This window comes from Salmo trutta, chromosome 33 (assembly GCF_901001165.1).
Source record: "Salmo trutta chromosome 33, fSalTru1.1, whole genome shotgun sequence".
Lineage (NCBI taxonomy): Eukaryota > Metazoa > Chordata > Actinopteri > Salmoniformes > Salmonidae > Salmo > Salmo trutta.
Genome location: NC_042989.1, coordinates 17,246,924 through 17,266,233, shown reverse-complemented (window position 1 = coordinate 17,266,233; position 19,310 = coordinate 17,246,924). Strand labels below are relative to the sequence as shown.

Genomic DNA, 19,310 nt, shown 5'->3' with positions numbered 1-19,310 from the left:
TGTCCCTACTACAACAACAAAAAAATACTTAAATACAGTACATTTACTTTGGTCCTTGAAACATTTTATTGAAATACTGTAGAATTCCATTCATTCCTATAGAGGAATGTTCCGACTAGGGAGTGCTAATATGGCTGAACAGTGGTTTCAAAGCCTCTCAATGGCCAATACATAACATCAGCAATCCAGGGTTTATATACATCATTGGTTTTACTGCAAAGTCCAATCTGTGATACCATATAGTAGTCAAATCTGAACTGCCAGAAATTAGATTTGCCAAGCTGATACTGTCTATGTGTTATTAGTTATTTCTGTGTTGCTTGTGTGATTTGAATACTACTGGTCAGAATCAGGGTTCTGATTCTAAGAGGAATCCGTGTAATCTGCTGCAATCTTCTGGACCGAAACAGTCAAGTTTTAACCCATTTAAATGAATTAACATAAATTGTATTGGGGTACCTCAAACCTTTTTTGTTTTTATGTTTTTTAGAAAACGTTTTGAGATACTTTGTCGGGCTTGATTTGGCAAGAGGTCTGCCTTCCAATAATCTGTCCAATCAACTCCTGTGTTGTGATAAATCGTGTTGACTCTAGTAAGCTCATTAACGCTGGAGTCCTTGTTCAGTCCTTGTTCAGGCACAGGTAGGGTGCAATGAAGGGTTCTAATCAGAACCGCCAATTAAAACTGAGCAGGTTGACAGGAATTATCATGGTTAATTTACCACCATTTGTGTGTATTGACACCAAGCCGAAGAGAAACAGTGAAGAGAAATTAGCTACTAAAAATAAAGCTGCAGTTGATGACTCCTGTGGGAGTGTGAAAAAGTAAGATGTAATGACTATTTTCTGTAATAGTTTTTGGTCACAGAGTCTGAACCCATTACCCTTGGTTAAGTGCTCTTAAAAACTGAGCCGGTCTTCTTCCTCTGAAACTGACATTCATCAATATACTGTAGGAGCATCGTGCTATTTAATTCTCTTGAAATATTATTGATTGTGGCTAAATTTACTAATTTAAAGCATTTTAGGTGTACCTCCTCTTTGGTGTACTCTTAGTAAAGACATTGATTATCAGACCTAAGATCGACAAAGAAAAAGACCAAGCTCCCTTTCCACTTAGTAAGGACCACTATAGATCATCCATTAAAACCACCAAATACAGTATGTGGTAATTATTTTACAGCGGTCAGTTAGAGGTGGATTTGGGTTCAGCATGGCCTTTGCTAAGGCTATCATTGTTCATGTTTTTGTTAGAATTTTCCTTTTGAGTGAAAATCTTATCACAGAATCTCAGCAGAGGGAGGGGTTCACTGATGTAACTGAGGTCTGAATGACCAAGTTGTTGTCATCATCTTTACCATCATAATCAACATCATCACCTTCATCCTTATCATCGTCATTATCATCATCTGTTTCTTCCTCTCAGATCCTGCCTCCTCTTTTTCCATTAGGACGTTGCAGTGTGGTGTGTTGCACCAGTGCCCCCCATCTCCCCACACCTCCCCCTTCAGTCCTCCTGCCAGGAGCTGTTACAGGTCCCCCTTGCACCCTCCTCCCCTCTCCCCCTCCCTCCCCCAGCCAGAGGAGGAAGCGACGGTAATGTCAGAAACGATTAGAAGACAGGGGCCGTTACAGCAGCTCTCGACAGGGCCACAGAACTGTGCTGTCTTGAGACACACAGCCAGGTCTTCTAATCTCACCTATTTGTGTTGTGTTTGACAGTGCTGTAGATTGTCAGTGTGTTTGATTAGGAGACCCAGGAGACATGGCCAGCTTGCACAGAGGCACAGGTCTGTTCACTGTTCCAGGTTAGGTGTACTGGGTCAAACATGTTGGCACTATGTTTTTTTCCCTTGTCCAGATTTACAGATGTGAAGTGGAGTCAAACAAGGATTAAAGATGATAGAACTGTTGGTGGCTTTTCCATGGTCATGTATAACAGAGATCTCTTCATTTCCTCTCAGTAATATTTTCCATTCTAAGATGGTGGAACTTTGTTGATCCCTTAATGTGGCCTTTTGGATGATCCTGGTGCCACAACATGAAAAGCCCAAAAGCAATAATCACAGAGAGACTGTACTATTAATATTAATATCCGGGGGAAGAGGGTGATAATGTCTGTGTTTATGTTCCGAGTCTTGAAGATTTTGTGATGAACCCAAGAGGCACTCTAAATGAGTCTGACACCCCTGACACCAAAGGGTGTGTGTGTGTGTGTGTGTGTGTGTGTGTGTGTGTGTGTGTGTGTGTGTATGTATGTGTGTGTGTGTGTGTGTGTGTGTGTGTGTGTGTGTGTGTGTGTGTGTGTGTGTATGTGTGTGTGTGTGTGTGTGTGTGTGTGTGTGTGTGTGTGTGTGTGTGTGTATATATGTATTTTTGTTGTATTTTTTTTTTATTCGGATCCCCATTGGCTGTTGCCAAAGCAGCTACTCTTCTTGGGGTCTTTCTTCGTGAGTGTGAGTGTGTGATACTGCGAGTGTGTTTGACTGTCTAGGGAGTGCTCCACAGCCTCCTAAACCCCACCCACACAGTGAAGATGCTCCAAGCATGAGAGCTCAAACACAGCCCCGAAGCACCTTAGTGACACCGGTTATATAATGCTCCTTCTCATGCATATTCATATTCAACACTTAGAAAAACAAGTTTATATCCTCTTTATGAATGATTTCAAGTTCATTATCAACCACTATGCTTTGAATTTCTTGACTCTCTTTATTCTTCTCGTCTGCTTTTTCAGTAAAGAGAGCTGAGTGAGCTATATCTTATTGAAATAAACTATTCAGAATCAGATTACATAATTTATTAACATGTTTCAAGTTTTTCCAAGTTGTATAATGACTTGAAGATGAAAAAGAAATAGAAAGGCGATTTCCATTCTCTCCATAGAATAAATGTCCAGCGCTGCTCTCCCTGTCATTAGTGATGGCAGCAGTCAGACATAGGTGATACACTCAGTGGTGCTGGTCAGACACACTCCACAGCGGTGGTGTCAAGTACTTAAGTAAAAATATTTTGAAGTACTGCTTAAGTCGTTTTTGGGGGTATCTGTACTTTACTATTTATATTTTTGACTACTTTTACTTCACTACGTTGCCAAAGAAAATAATGTACTTTTTACTTAATACATTTTCCCTGATACCCAAAAGTACCCGTTACATTTTGACTGCATAGCAGAACAGGAAAATGGTCCATTCACACACTTATCAAGAGAACATCCCTGGTCATCCCTACTGCCTCTGATCTGGTGGAATCACTAAACACACATGCTTCGTTTGTGAATTATGTCTGAGTGTTGTAGTGTGCCCCTGGCTATCCATACATTTAAAATACATTAAAATTGTGCGGTCAGGTTTGCATAATATAAGGAATTTGAAGTGATTTATACTTTTACTTTTGATACTTAAGTATATTTTAGCAATTACATTTACTTTTGATACTTAAGTATATTTAAAAACAAATACTTTTAGACTTTTACTCAAGTAGTAATTTTCTGGGTGACTTTCACTTTTACTTGAGTCATTTTCTATTAAGGTATCTATACTTTTACTCAAGTATGAAAATTAGGTACTTTTCCCACCACTGCTCCACAGTCACACCTCAGGGCTACAGGGTAGGTGTACATGGGGTCCATGTTGGGTAAGCAGTTAGGCAGCTGCACCGTCACCAGGTGTGTCTTGTTGTAGGTACACACACGATGGTAGGACTCTATATAGGGAGGGTCCAGGACAGGCTTCTGAAGAGACACACACAGAGACAAGGTTAATTTCGATTAACATGTTCGTTCATTCAACAAGCTCCACAATTAAGTTACTCCATTGGAAGTACAGTTTATGATAAATTAGTTTATAATAAATTCGTTTATTACTTACTTTATTTTGTCACTGGTCGATTTAGCCTTTAGCCGGGATACAGTGATGCATTTTTCTACAATAATCATCATACTGTAGTTTAGTACTCATAATTAAAATGTTTACAGAGTTTGCTGACATCTACTGATTTGTAACCGTTATCTGCAGTCTGACTGCATAGGACTCTCTCCTGCTCTCCGTCCTCACCTCCCAGGTCTCACAGCGCCCCCAGCAGGTGTCCGTGGTGATGTGCAGCCCGACACAGCCTGGTTTACTGGCCCGGAAAGTAAACTCCGGACAGCACAGCCAATGAAGCGGGGCAGGTTGATGGATGAAGCCTGGATTAGTGTAATGCCATGACCACAGCAGCACAGAACACAACCTGCACAGACACCATACCACAGGGTTATCTCTGTTGCCTAACATTACACTCTCTCTATATCTCTATATCTTTTATCGAAATCTTCAAATAGTTTGTGTATAGCCAGTTAATGTAGTGAGTATTTTTGTACTTTATTGTTGGTATTTTAATGAAAAATGTAAAAAAAACAATATTAAGCAAAATCTGAAAAAATTTAATATTCCAGAGATCTCTGTAATTGCTGACCCTAACTCCATAAAGAGTAAGTGTGACTGATCTAACTAAAGTGTTATAACTCACCACTGAGTACCTCTCCTCTGGGTCATCTGGGCTCACAACTGGTCTCACTGCAGTAGATCTCCACTGTAGAGGACTACCACTGAACCTCTGAATCAGGAGCTGCAGTAACTCTGGTAGCTGTGATGTCTCTGACAGCACCTGCTAATGGATCCCAGGGAGGAACTTCCAGCTATTTATCCCAGCATGTCATGTCAATCAGGAGCCAGTCAGGGACTTAGTAACATGACTGGCTCTTGCCAGAGAGTCAGGCTCCTGTCTTATCCCCCTTAGGCCTTTCTACCTCATCAGCCCAGTCACCTGTGAACTACAGGCCATTAGCCGGATTTAGGGACTGTGGCTGCTTCTTTGTTCATAGCGATCCACATGGAAGAGGGGGGAAACACAATCATACCTGTAGATCTACACCCAGGCTAATTTAGCTGATGGATCTCAGGAGCTGTTCTTACAGGTGAGATCCTTTCCCTGGACCTGCTAACTAACCTGTGTTTTCTTATCCATTTCAGTACAAGTCTGTAAATGTAATTACATTTTGGAAATGTTCATGTATATTTTCACAGAGCACTTACTGTAGCTCTAATTTGGATGTTTGGTGTGTGGAGCCCATGGAGAGAGGAGTATTTTACGGTCTGGTCTGATATGTGTCAGCCACAGTAACGGAGATCAGAGCAGGGAGAGAGAGACGAGAAGACCTGAGGGTTTATTTGGATGAGTAAATACTTCACTCATCATGAAATGACCGTCTAATGGGGATTGGAGCAGAAGAACGCAAGTACTTTACGAAATGAACCTCAACCTCCACCCAATTATAGTTAGATTAGAGTAGCAGGGAGAGAGGATGAGTCAGGGATGACTCCACCTGATCTCAGTCATCTAAGCCCCCTCCTCCCTTCCTGGATATCACAAAAAATATATATATATATTACCTGGCATTTTCTACAGTTCTAAAGTTCAAGCCATGTTTTAAAGCTCAAATCAGGTTTTCTAATACCTGTATATCTCTGACTCTGCTGGCAGGACTGACTATTCCCATAAATCAAAGGCCTTCATCCAACCATGGCCGTTTAGTTAATGATACTATATGAGTTGTGGGGTGGAATAAAATGTGCAATTCTCAAAAACAATACAATGATAATGGACTGGCTGCCTTTGCTGTTGTCAATAACTGTACAAAAGGCCAGGTGTATATTATGTTTATATATTTTCTAAATTAAATCTGCAATAAATACTAATTTCATTACATGGACCCAGCTGACAGCAGATCTTGTACTGGTGAGACAGTTTAACTTTTCACTCTGTTCCACGCATACAGCAATTGATATGTAACACTGACACTCTAGTCTCTAGTCAGCTATAGAGACCCACTGTAGAGAGCGATAGAGAGGGAGTGGAGTGTTTATTTGCTATTGTGACATTATTACGATTCCATCAAAGACACTAGTCTGGCTGGCAATAGTGTTGCTGAAGTACATGCCAGATCTAAAAAGGACACTCTAAGCCTACCTATCCATAAGATCTGCGTTTGGTGAAGTGGATGGGTTTTACATCAATATAATAAATGAATTCTGAGATGTGATTTGAAGAAGTTAATCTTGCAGTGACTATCAGTGTTCATGTTGTTGTTTCACTGGTTACAATGGGATACACTTTGTAGGCTATAGCCCCCAAACCCTACAGGTGTGACAAAATGGGGAGTATGTCCGACGTGACTGGTTGATATATTTAGCCGGCCGGACTCGGTCTGAAACCCACTCCTCGATCGGTAGAGGCTCGCTTTACTCTCGGAGTTGTGTAGACATCTCCAAATTTGCGCGCGGTGGGAGGGGTGTAACTGCTGGTGCTTCACAACTTATACTGTACAGCGCACTCTGTTTCTCCTATTCCAATCAATGAGTATTGTTATTGCCGGACTTGTATCTGATTGCCAGACAACTGAAACACGTCTATTCAACTTTGTTACATGTAAGTAGACACCTTTTGGCGAATGAATAATAGTGGCTTTCAGTTTGGAAAGCGCAATATTACTTGACTTACTCTGAAGAAGCTTTTAATGTTTGATTTTAGGCCTATTGTTACAATATTTGACCCTCTATTCACCCCTCGACTTGTGTTCAGATGATCATATTAGCCAATATAGCAAATTAATTAGCATATTTTAGTTTTTGTTCCCCCCCTCTCTTCATAAATCGTGTAGCCTGTGATGAGTTTCTCATTAGGCAACTTCACCATATTTTAACAGAACTATAGGACGAGCTGCACGTCGACAGTATAGCCTACATTATTAAGATTCTTCTGGTCCATACTTGTCTGCCTCAAGGACTCTTGACAGTACAGAACTTGGGTTTGAAGCGCACTAGAGCGGCTCTGAACACGTGCCCACTGGTGCTCTATTTTAGGCAGTGACAAGTTCACGACGTCAACACGTCTGTCGTGCTATCTAGCATTTCGCTAGTCAAAGTGCACGACATTTATTCTTAACTCGACCTATGTGAGGAATATTTTAAACTCCAATGGAAAAAACTATCCTCCCAATGGGCACGGACTTAATTTCAAAGTCTAGTTTTATTGACATTTGGTTGAGTTGTCAACTAACGTGAATTCAACGTGAAACCAACAACAAATGTCACCATGTCATTGGATTTAGGTTAAAAGTTGGGTGAAAAATGACAAAATTCCCTTACATTGATGACTTTTTGATAATCCAATCAGTTTTCCACATTGATTCAACTTCATCATATTGCATTTTGTTGTTTAAATTAGTGGAACATTTGATTGACCGGTTTTGCCTGATAGGCTAAAAACAAGCTTACTTGTTTGATTATGTTTCACTGTTCTCTCAACAGTGTATGACTGGCATTTTTATGGGACACATTAAGTTTCATTCATGCAGCCAATTTGCAAGACAAGACCCTCTGATAGTTTCTTTATGAATGGAAATAATGCTACAGGTTATTTTTAGCTGTAAAAACATATTATACAACTACTTGAATTAGCATTGACTCTTTTTCAATGTCGATGAAGTTCTTGCATTACTTACAATTGATCAAAGTTACTGCTTTGTTGCTGTTCTATTTGAGATCTTTGCACATTACTTTTAAGTTGTTGATTCTTTAAAAAAAAAATTCAAAAAGGTTCTTTGGGTTTCCCCATAGGAGAACCCTTTTTGGTTCCAGCCAGGTAAAACCATTTTTCATTCCAGGTAGAACGTGTTTGGGTTTCGTGTAGAACTCTGTGGAAAGAGTTCTACATGGAACCCAACATGGTTAGACTCGAAACCATAAGAGTTCTACATGGAATCCAAAACGGTTTGACTCGGAACCAAAAGAGTTCTACATGGAACCCAAAACGGTTAGACTTGGAACCAAGAAGGGTTCTTCAAAGGGTACCCTATGGGGACAGCCGAAGAACCCTTCTAGTTTCTAGATAGCACCTTTATTTTGTAAGAGTGTTTGCTGGTTCTCCTGAGCACATACCATAACATTAGGTCAGGGAAATGACAGTCATGATTGATGTTGGATTGACTTGAGTTAGACCCAGAAAGTAGATGCTGTGAAGATGTCAGATGTCTGGCAAAGTTTACAATGACTTCACTTGTATTAAACTTTGCCTTGAAACTATCAGAGAGACCAAATATTTCAGATTGAATAAATTCACAGAGATAGCCTAATCTGTCCGTTAGTTTTTACAAGGTGGAAGTTGATTTGTAAAACTTTTTCTTAGTATAATTTCCCTCGTATTAACGTCCTCATGCCCATTTTGTCAACCATAAAATCTGCTAGGACCTGAATGCTCATTAAATGATTATCTGACATGTAAAATCATGCTTCCTGGTTTATGGAACCGATGAATGAAAGCTACAACCAGAGGGAGATATACAGCACAAGTCCAGTCAAGTCATTGGTCTCTTTGCCAATAACAATGTCTCTGCACAGCATATTGGATGTTAAATACTAACAATGAAATGCAGAACGGATCAGAGCAGTATGATTTAGTCATTATGAGTGGGAGTCATGTCCTTGACCCTATTGGCCAATCTGTTCCAGTGAGGCCTGGGCTAGACTGGCTGAGTGGTTCTGATATGGGGAGGCCTGTCTGTCTGTCCTCTGCCTCCTCTGAGTCGGCAGATTAAAGAAAACAATGCCCTCTCTCTGTTGAACACTCATGTCTCTCCACAGGCTTACACAGGATACTGCATACGCCCCAAACTGCCCTTCCCAGTGTCCCTTTCTTAAAATGAAACAGGAGACTATTTTTCCTCACCCTCATCTCTCCCCATTTGTGTCACGTGTGTGTCAGAATGCTTGGCTGGATGGGTGGAACTAGCCCAACACACTACTGATTTATTACCCCTGTTCAAACATGACAAAAGATCTGTGTGCTCTCAAGTCTTGACTGCATTAAAGCCACACTGTAGTTTTTTTGTTGCCAATTACATACACAGGCTGAAACGGAACAAATGTGCCAGCACAACAAATATTGTTCAATTTATGCAAAAGAGGACACCAGCACCTCTTTGATATAACCCTTGCATAGGCCCTTCCCCTCAGTCCTCCAAAAACAATACAAAGAAGTGTTAGGCCTATACTGTTGACGGAAATAGAATTTATGGAGCGTAACCCTCCACCTCTATGTCCAGCCATGGAGTCATTAGGTGAATGGATTGGACATGTGTTCCAGTGGACAAACAGACAGTGCTATCTGTCTATGTCATATGTCTGAAGCCTGTGTTATTGTGTTATTGCCTCCCCACCCCCTGGTCTTTTTCCGGTGCATTGTTACAGTATGTGTTTTTGACCCCCACTGTATCCACAATTAGAGCAACCCTGTATGACTTTGTCTCAGGGACACACAATCTCTGCCCCCCCCCCCCACTCTCTCGCTCTCTCGCTCTCTCTCTCTCTCTCTCTCTCTCTCTCTCTCTCTTCAGCTGACATGGACCTTTGCATAGCACAGATGCCACACTGAGGATAGCGACAACACAGTTTCACAGTGTAGGACTATGATTGAATTGATTTGCTTCTCAGTCCAGACAATAGGGTCTTTCCACGAAATGAGTGCCTTTTGCGGCCCTTTGATATTTAAATAAATATGACATATTATGATATTAAATAAAGCCTGTTATATTCAATAAAGTACACTTTATTATAGACCACTTGTAGAATTCAATCAAATGATTTTTATTATGAATAAAGACTTACCAATGTGCCAAAAAAACAAACAATTACTTGTCCCTCTGTACACCTTCTGTAACTTCTAGGATGATTTTAACCCACTTAACCCCAAAATATCTTCCAAGTTCTCTCCATCATTCTAAAGCCCTAGTTATTTTGTTGCTTTGACAAAGTAATTTCTGCAGATTTTTTTGTGATTTTTCATTTTAAGGTCAACCCTGTTATTTGAACTTCTCTTGTTTTAATATATATACAGTATGTTTTTTAATAACTTCTATTTTAATAGTCAAATCATAGTGTAAAATCAGGTCGAGCATAGTATGTATTTTTAACCTCTTGAGATGGGAAAACTGTTTTTTATTAAGTTTAACATGTGCTCTTTATGACAGAATGTTAAAATTAGGTGAAATCAACTGTTATTTTTTTGGGACAAAGTTACACTTCTCATAAGGGACCAAATTGGCGAAATGACCCACTAGCAGTGGTGGATAAGGCCTCGCCTCGTGTTTATGCTTTTTAAAGTTCACCCTGTGTTTATTGCCATTATTCTCTGTATAAGTAATATAGGGAGAGGTGAAGAGCTGTAGGTTAAGACTGTTATTGTGTATTGAGTATTTTGGCCACTGTCACCTGTTGCCTTTTCATAGCTGTTAGTCAAGTTTGATAATTGAGAGAGGGAGAGAGCAGAGAGAGTGGAGCGAGCAGAGAGAGAGCAGAGAAATTAAGCAGACATCTTTAAAGGTCACACATATTTCCTATCACTTATTTGCATCCTTGAGCTACATGAAAGAAGACAAAACAGAACTTCCCCAACCCCCACCAGAGACAGAACTTAAACTGATAGAAGCAATCATGGCTTGAGACTCAGGTTAGGACAAATTGTGAAAAATTATTAAATATTAAAGCATTAGACCTCTCACTAAAGGCTTCAGTCATACAAAAGTTATACTTAAATCTGAACTGGTTCTCTAGCAAATTAGTAAGAATGTCTCACCCCATGTTCAAGAATGGCCTTTTTCCATTTATTTAGATTACAACCTCTCTCTTTCGGTTATTTGAAAATGAAATCAAAATATTGCTATTTTAAAACAAGTCATAGAAAGTTGGTTGCAATTTCAGTTTAATCCACCAGAAAAGACAGAACAAATAATACAACAAATATTATGGTTAAACTCAAATATACTAATTGATTTAAAAAAACATTATAAAAAAACAACAACAAAAAATATTATAATCATTATAAATTATATCATAAATAGGACTGGTGGAGTTATGTCACACATGCAGCTAACAAAAATATATGGAAATGTCTCCTCTACCCAAAATTACAACCAATCAATCAATCAAATGTATTTATAAAGCCCTTCTTACATCAGTTGATGTCAGAAAGTGCTGTACAGAAACCCAGCCTAAAACCCCAAACAGCAAGCAATGCAGGTGTAGAAGCACGGTGGCTAGGAAAAACTCCCTAGAAAGGCCAGAACCTAGGAAGAAACCTAGAGAGGAACCAGGCTATGATGGGTGGCCAGTCTTCATCTGGCTGTGCCGGGTGGAGATTATAACAGTACATGGCCAAGATGTTAAAATCTTCATAGACGACCAGCAGGGTCAGATAATAATAATCACAGTGGTTGTAGAGGGTGCAACAGGTCAGCACCTCAGGAGTAAATGTCATTTGGCTTTTCATAGCCGATCATTCAGAGTATCTCTACCGCACCTGCTGTCTCTAGAGAGTTTAAAACAGCAGGTCTGGGACAAGGTAGCACGTCCGGTGAACAGGTCAGTGTTCCATAGCCGCAGGCAGAACAGTTGAAACTGGAGCAGCAACACGACCAGGTGGACTGGGGACAGCAAGGAGTCATGAGGCCAGGTAGTCCTGAGGCATGGTCCTAGAGCTCAGGTCCTCAGAGAGAGAGAGAATTAGAGAGAGCATACTTGAATTCACACAGGACACCGGATAAGACAGGAGAAATACTCCAGATATAACAGACTGACCCTAACCCCCTGACACATAAACTATTGCAGCATAACCAACTAATTGCAGCATTACCGCAAAAATGGAATAGGCAAGTGGAAGAGGGAAAAAGTAAGGAACTTGTCTGACAACCCTGCATTAAGAAAATTGTGATAAATAAAAAAATCTACCAGTTTAATTTAAGGACCCCAAAAATGACAGCTGTGCCATAGATTGCAAAAATAATGTAGTTGTGAAGAGATTTTTGATGTACTGATTCCATGGCACATGGTTTATGAACTGATACACAAAACGACACCTGATTCAAACTTCTAATATTAAAGCTGATCTTCCCCCTAAAAAAATGTCATAAAAATAAATGTTTGGCAAAATGCTGGATTATGCAGTCTCCTGGTGTTCTCCATGTTGTGATTTCTGTCTTCATCCTGGTGAGTGGTAGGGTTGCAACAGTCATAACAAGGTATAACTGGGGAACTGAGGAACACGGTGACTGTGATTTACAGGCTTTAAGTGTGACTACATGGATCGATCGGTATGCTATTGCTACTACTGAGTGAATTTCAGTATGTGTGCATCTCATTGACTGTTCTTGTGTAAAGGGTTTTGCATTAAATTAAAGGTGTCACTCATAAACAATAAACTGAACAGACGCAATAAACATTCTCTACACTCCTTATGTCAGTGTTATATTAGTGTTATGTCAGTGTTATGTCAGTGTTAAGCCAGTGTTATGTCAGTGTAATTCAGTGTGTGCCAAATGTAACATGTAAATATGATCCTATACCGCACGTGTTTCAAACAGGAGATTGAGTATCTGTGTGTCATGTTTGTTTCTGTTTATCTCCAGAAAGGTGCCATGCTGTTGGGGGTACGTGGATGAGCCCCCCTTTCAGGAAGCATGGCGTCACCAGGAGACAGAGATGCACTGGTGGAGAGGGGATACATCCCCCTGGACATTGACAATGTCCACATGCTTCTGCAGGGTCAGTGGCTTTCTGTGTGGCTTCCTCTTTCTCTCTTTCTCCCTGACTCTCTGTCCCTCTTTTTGCCTTTCTACTCTACTCCCCCTTGACTCTGTGTTTCTTTTATTGTTTAAACAATAAAGTTAATGTAGTGTTGGAAAGCAGCTCTGTGGACATATTGTACATGAGGAGAAAACAATCTAGTTATTCATGTCTTAATATTTCAGCTAATGTGTTTTAGTTTGAGGAAACCTAATATTTATAATAATAATAAGGATTTTCTCACACCCAGGGGAAATTTCACAATCATATCAACTTCTCTCACTCCAACTTGTGCCTGTTCGGTCCTGTTTTGGCTCAAAGTAGTCACTTTGGGACATGTTGTGTTTACTGTTGAAATGTAAACCCAAAGAGATATGAGTCATATGTCAAACAGTCATCCAAAGGGGATCAAGTGGGTGGAATTCAGTAGTGGGTCGTGAAATGTCATGTTGCATGTCTATGAAGCCACTGTCTCCAAGGCATCTCGCAGTTTTACATACAATAGCAGAGACTATTCACTTTGTGGTTTGAATTACTATATATATATGACCTGTGCTTTTGTTTCCTCATCTTTTCCTGTAAGGGGTTTTCTCTATTTGATTGCTAGTAGAGAACATTTGTTGATTAGCTATCAGTTTTCATTGGCAGAGGAGAGGGTAATCGAGAGGTTGATTTGGTCTCCTCTGTTGACCTTGGGCAAGGCACAGAGGCTTCTCGTCTTGTATGTTGGCACTGTATACAGGTATTCTTCCTAGGGGGATAAATATGACACTGCCTCTCTCTGACTATCTGCCTTGTCCCTGTCCTCATGCCCCTTTTCCCTTCTCTCTCTCTCTCTCTCTCTCTCTCTCTCTCCCCACTTTCTTTCTCCTTTTACTTGTACTTGTATGTTGAGTGCCATTATTGAGAGGCCATCTGCAGTATTATTTCAGACCCATGACTGTTGCTCTGTTAACCTTATTTAGAAACAACTGTTTCTTGATCTATTTTTCACAGCTATGCAATTGCCAGATGATGCAATGTACTGTGAGGGGTGATGTATGCTTATTGACCCACTGACAAGTCAGATTGTAAAATAATGGTCTGAAAGTCTGTTTTTCTTTGCGTATTTGGAGTTGTAACGATACAAGAATGCAGCTAAATATAGTTCACAACTCACTGATATTCTCACACATTTCTCGTTATTCCGTGGTAAATTCCTAGACCTAGATTAACAAGAACAGGATTACACAGGAAATTTACCAGAAAGTAATAGGAATCCAAGCTGGGAAAATATGCAGACTATAATGTTTTCCGTTTCCCCTCCCCGTGGCACTTTGAGGGACAAGGAGAGTCCTGATGGATTAACACTATTTACATACGGCTGCAGTGTGATGGGATCTTACTCTTAAATCTCTTCACGTTTTGTTATACATACACATGTACTGTATGTACAGTGGCAGTGAAACGGGAAGCACTTCCCCTCCTTTGAATGTGAGCGACTAGTTGAGTTAGCAGAGGTTCTCCACTGTTTGCTAAGCTCTCCCACTCTCAGACTGTAGGCAACAACAGCTTTCATCACAGACTGTCCCATGTCCAGGGATATCTAGGGATACACATAATGGACGTTGTATCATCAGACAGATAAAATCATGAATGATCTAAAGCAGGTAATGCAGCACCCCTCTTTGATGGGCTCTTCTCTTTTGTGATGGCACTTGGAAGACGGCTTGAGAACCGGGTTTTGTTTGGACAGGCAGGACCAAATCCATCACGCCTTACCTTTTGGATGGGTGGAGCTGAGGGGATACCATTCACCTGCCTCCCCAGGAGGGGCAGCACAGCAGGCTGGCAGGGTGATTGGTGGTTATACAGGAGCCACTCACCAACGAACTTTGCGTTCCAATGATACATTTCCCATTGGGTCCCATAGCTGCTTGTTGTTGCTCTTGTAGAATACCTCACATGTCAGACAAAGGATGGTATCTTGTATATGCAAACCATGCTCATACAGCAGCAGAAAGAAGAGGTTTAGCTTCCAGAATCTTTGTTCAATTTTCAATTTTTTCTTGTCTGATGCAGCACTGATGTTCACATCATGAGTGAGTACATTGACATTAGTTTGTATGGCTGTTACATTTCTGAAATCTGTGATTTCTGGGGGTTGAGCTTTTCTTGAGCAAAGAGCAAATAATGTATTGGAAAACGGAATATGTTAGTCTACTTGTTACAACTGTCATACTTCAACATAATGCTTTGTCAGCTGTTCATTTGACCAAATACCTGACCTTGTCAGATGAGACTGGTTCTCAGACCAGATCAGGTCTCTTTCTCACTTTGTTGCGATTGTGTGTCAAATATCAATTCCTTTATGACCGCCCAGTTACAGTTTAAAATTACATTTAAATTTCTTCAAAACATACACTACCGTTCAAAAGTTTGGGGTGACTTAGAAATGTCCTTGTTTTGAAAGAAAAACACATTTTTTGTCCATTTAAATAACATCAAATTGATCAGAAATACAGTGTAGACATTGTTAATGTTGTAAATGACTATTGTAGCTGGAATCGGCTTATTTTTTATGTAATATCTACATAGGCGTACAGAGGCCCATTATCAGCAACCATCACTCCTGTGTTCCAATGGCACGTTGTGTCAGCTAATCCAAGTTTATCATTTTAAAAGACTAATTGATCATTAGAAAACCCTTTTGCAATTATGTTAGCGCAGCTGAAAACTGTTGTGCTAATTAAAGAATCAATACAACTGGCCTTCTTTAGACTAGTTGTGTACCTGGAGCATCAGCATTTGTGGGTTCGATTACAGGCTCAAAATGGCCAAAAGCAAAGAACATTCTTCTGAAACTCGTCAGTCTATTCTTGTTCTGAGAAATGAAGGCTATTCCATGCGAGAAATTGCCAAGAAACTGAAGATCTCGTAAAACGCTGTGTACTACTCCCTTCATAGAACAGCGCAAACTGGCTCTAACCAGAATAAAAAGAGGAGTGGGAGGCCCTGGGGCGCAACTGAACAAGAGGACAAGTACATTAGAGTGTCTAGTTTGAGAAACAGACGCCTCACAAGTCTTCAACTGGCAGCTTCATTAAATAGTACCCGCAAAATACCAGTCTCAACGTCAACAGTGAATTGGCAACTCTGGGATGCTGGCCTTCTAGGCAGAGTTGCAAAGAAAAAGCCATATCTCAGTCTGGCCAATAAAAAGAAACGATTAAGATGGGCAAAAGAACATAGACACTGGACAGAGGAACTCTGCCTGGTTCCGTTTGCTCTGTTTGCTTCTGTTTGGTTACTAGAGTAAACGGTAAACTGTTTCTGTTGCAAACATTTCGTGATGGTCTGCAGTTAATGAATACACCCCAGCTACTTTACCTTAATTGTGTGTCTATGTTGAGGAGGTTGAAAACAACATTGCTCAAAAAGGCTGTGGTTTCAGTCATTTGGAAAGTTGTTTTTTTAATACTGCTTGGCAAACCAGCAAGTGTGTGCCAACTCTCGGATTTCTTCTTCTTGACACGCCAATGTTGAACTTCTCAGCATTAATCATGAAAGATTTGTTTCACAAATGTTTGTTGAATGCTCATATGGAAGGCATCCACCTATATTTGCAACTGTTAGAATATATTTGAAAGTTTAAAATCGACCATGTCTATTTTTCTAATAATAATATATTTATTTGTTATAGTGCTTATCATACCGAAAATAAAGTCTCTTTAAAAAACAAAACAAAATTAATTCAGGGAGCTGGCAGTTGGTGGGAGATGGTCTTCCACAGCAGGTAGCCTAGTGGTTAATAGCTTTGGGCCAGTAACCGAAAGGTTGCTGGTTCAATTCCCTGAGCCGACTTGGTGGGGGGGAAAATCTGCCGATGTGCCCTTGGGCAAGGCACTTAACCTTCATTTCTCGTGTAAGTCACTCTGAATAATAGCATCTGCTAAATAACAAAAATGTCAAATGTAAATGATGATCAAATCAAACTTTATTTGTCACATGCGCCGAATACAACAAGTGTAGACTTTACCATGAAATGCTTACTTACAAGCCCTTAACCAACAGTGCAGTTCAAGAAGAAGAAAATATTTACCAAGTAGGCTAAAATAAAAAGTAATAATAAAAAGTAACACAATAAGAATAACAATAACGAGGCTATATACAGGGGGCACCGGTACCGAGTCAGTGTGCGGGGGTACAGGCTAGTTGAGGTAATCTGTTCATGTAGGTTGGGGCGAAGTGACTATGCATAGGTAACAAACAAACAGCGAGTAGCAGCAGTGTACAAGGGGGGGTGTCAATGTAAATTGTCCGGTGGCGATTTTTATGAATTGTTCAGTGGTCTAATGGCTTGGGGGTAGAAGCTGTTGAGGAGCCTTTTGGTCCTAGACTTGGCGCTCTGGTACCGCTTGCCATGCGGCAGCAGAGAAAACAGTCTATAACTTGGGTGACTGGAGTCTCTGACAATTTTCTGGGCTTTCCTCTGACACTGCCTATTATATAGGTCCTGGATGGCAGGAAGCTTTGCCACAGTGATGTACTGGGCTGTTCACATTACCCTCTGTAGCGCCTTATGGTCAGATGCCGAGCAGTTGCCATAGCAGGAGGTGATGCAACCGGTCAGGATGCTCTCGATGGTGCAGCTGTAGAACCTTTTGAGGATCTGGGGGCCCATGCCAAATCTTTTCAGTCTCCTGAGGGGGAAAAGGTTTTGTCGTGCCCTCTTCACGACTGTCTTGGTATGTTTGGACCATGATAGTTCATTGGTGATGTGGACACCAAGGAACTTGAAACTCTCGACCCGCTCCACTACAGCCCCGTCGATGTTAATGGGGGCCTGTTCGGCCCGCCTTTTCCTGTAGTCCACGATCAGCTCCTTTGTCTCCTTTGGCTCACATTGAGGGAGAGGTTGTTGTCCTGGCACCACTCTGCCAGTTCTCTGACCTCCTCCCTATAGACCGCCTCATCGTTGTCTGTGATCAGGCCTACCACTGTTGTGTCATCAGTAAACTTAATGATGGTGTTGGAGTCGTGTTTGGCCACCCAGTCGTGGGTGAACAGGGAATACAGGGGGGGACACACCCCTGAGGGGCCCCAGTGTTAAGGATCAGCGTGGCGGACGTGTTGTTGCCTACTCTTACCACCTGGGGGCAGTCCATCAGGAAGTCGAGGATCCAGTTGCAGAGGGAGGTGTTTAGTCCCAGAGTCCTTAGCTTAGTGATTAGCTTCGTGGGCACTATGGTGTTGAACGCTGAAACACATAGGTGTTCCCTTTGTCCAGGTGAGATAGGGCAGTGTGGAGTGCGATTGAGATTGCATCATCTGTGGATCTGTTGGGGTGGTATGCGAATTGGAGTGGGTCTAGGGTGTCCGGGAGGATGCTGTTGATGTAAGCCATGACCAGCCTTTCAAAGCAATTCATGGCTACCAACATGAGTGCCACGGGGCGGTAATCATTTAAGCAGGTTACCTTCGCTTCCGTGGGCACAGGGACTATGCTGGTCTGCTTGAAACATGTAGGTATTACAGACTCGGTCAGGGAGAGGTTGAAAATGTCAGTGAAGACACTTGACAGTTGGTCCACGCATGCTTTGAGTACACGTCCTGGTAATCCATCTGGCCCAGCGGCTTTGTGAATGTTGATCTGTTTAAAGGTTTTGTTCACATCGGCTACCAAGAGCGTTATCACACAGTCATCCAGAACAGCTGGTGCTCTCGTGCATGCTTCCGTGTTGCTTGCCTCGAAGCGAGCATAAAAGGCATTTAGCTCATCTGGTAGGCTCATGTCACTGGGCAGCTTGCGTCTAGGTTTCCCTTTGTAGTCAAGCCCTGCCACATCCGACGAGCGTCAGAGCCGGTGTAGTAGGATTCAATCTTAATCCTGTATTGACGCTTTGCTTGTTTGATGGTTCGTCTGAGGGCATAGCGGGATTTCTTACAAGCGTCTGGATTAGTCTCCCGCTCCTTGAAAGCGGCACCTCTAGCCTTTAGCTCGATGCGGATGTTGCAATTCAGAAAAGGAATAGTTTGAGTGGAAGTGACTTCGATGGTATGGCCATGGAGAGAGAAACATCAGTCAGACAGGCAGGCCCGGAGCTTTTCATCAGGGACCTGTCTCTGAAGTTCACAGCTAGGCTTACTCCTCCTCTGTAGGTAGGCTGGAACATCCACCACTGAATGTGTAGCACCCACCTGGGTGATGCTTTGGCAGCTATAAGCACCTGAGAGACCACCACACCTCGGCAGTAATCAGTAACAGTCACCTACGAGGCGAGCCTCTGTCATCCCCTCACACCACAGTCCACATTCTTCCAGAAACAGGAATAGACCTGAGTCACACACTTGGAGCAGGTCCTTATGATTAACATTAGACACCGACTGGAGCCAAGACTGGCCTTCTGTAAAACAGCTTAATGGGTCTATCAGTCTCTGTCCTTTTATCACAGAGCTCAGAGCTCAGTAGAAAAGACTGGGATGACTTGGATAGGGGCTTACCATGGAGTAGTTAGTGGTGCACAATAATACAGAGGGCCTAAATCAAGTGGGCTAGAAAGAGCATGTATCAGATCAACACATCAACATTCTGATATCAAGGACCTATTTTGAAGACAGTTGAAGGTATAAAAGATCTGTCACAGAGCAAGTGGAATATACTATGTTTGAGGT

The 19,310-nt window shown here is 41.4% G+C and overlaps 1 protein-coding gene and 1 pseudogene across 4 annotated transcripts in view; one reads left to right on the top strand and one right to left on the bottom strand.

Annotated features, from left to right (window-relative positions):
• Window positions 1-2,745: 2,745 nt before the first annotated feature.
• Window positions 2,746-4,535, bottom strand: LOC115172075 (glycoprotein hormone beta-5-like; annotated as a pseudogene).
• Window positions 4,536-6,303: 1,768 nt separating this feature from the next.
• Window positions 6,304-19,310, top strand: part of syne2b (spectrin repeat containing, nuclear envelope 2b) — a 142,167-nt gene continuing 129,160 nt past the window's right edge. For all 4 annotated transcript variants that reach the window (XM_029730043.1, XM_029730040.1, XM_029730039.1 and 1 more), the window contains exons 1-2: window positions 6,304-6,468; window positions 12,500-12,635. In XM_029730043.1, coding sequence (XP_029585903.1) covers window positions 12,551-12,635 — 85 coding nt within the window. In that variant the 5' untranslated portion in view covers window positions 6,304-6,468; window positions 12,500-12,550. The remainder of the gene's footprint in view (window positions 6,469-12,499; window positions 12,636-19,310) is intronic.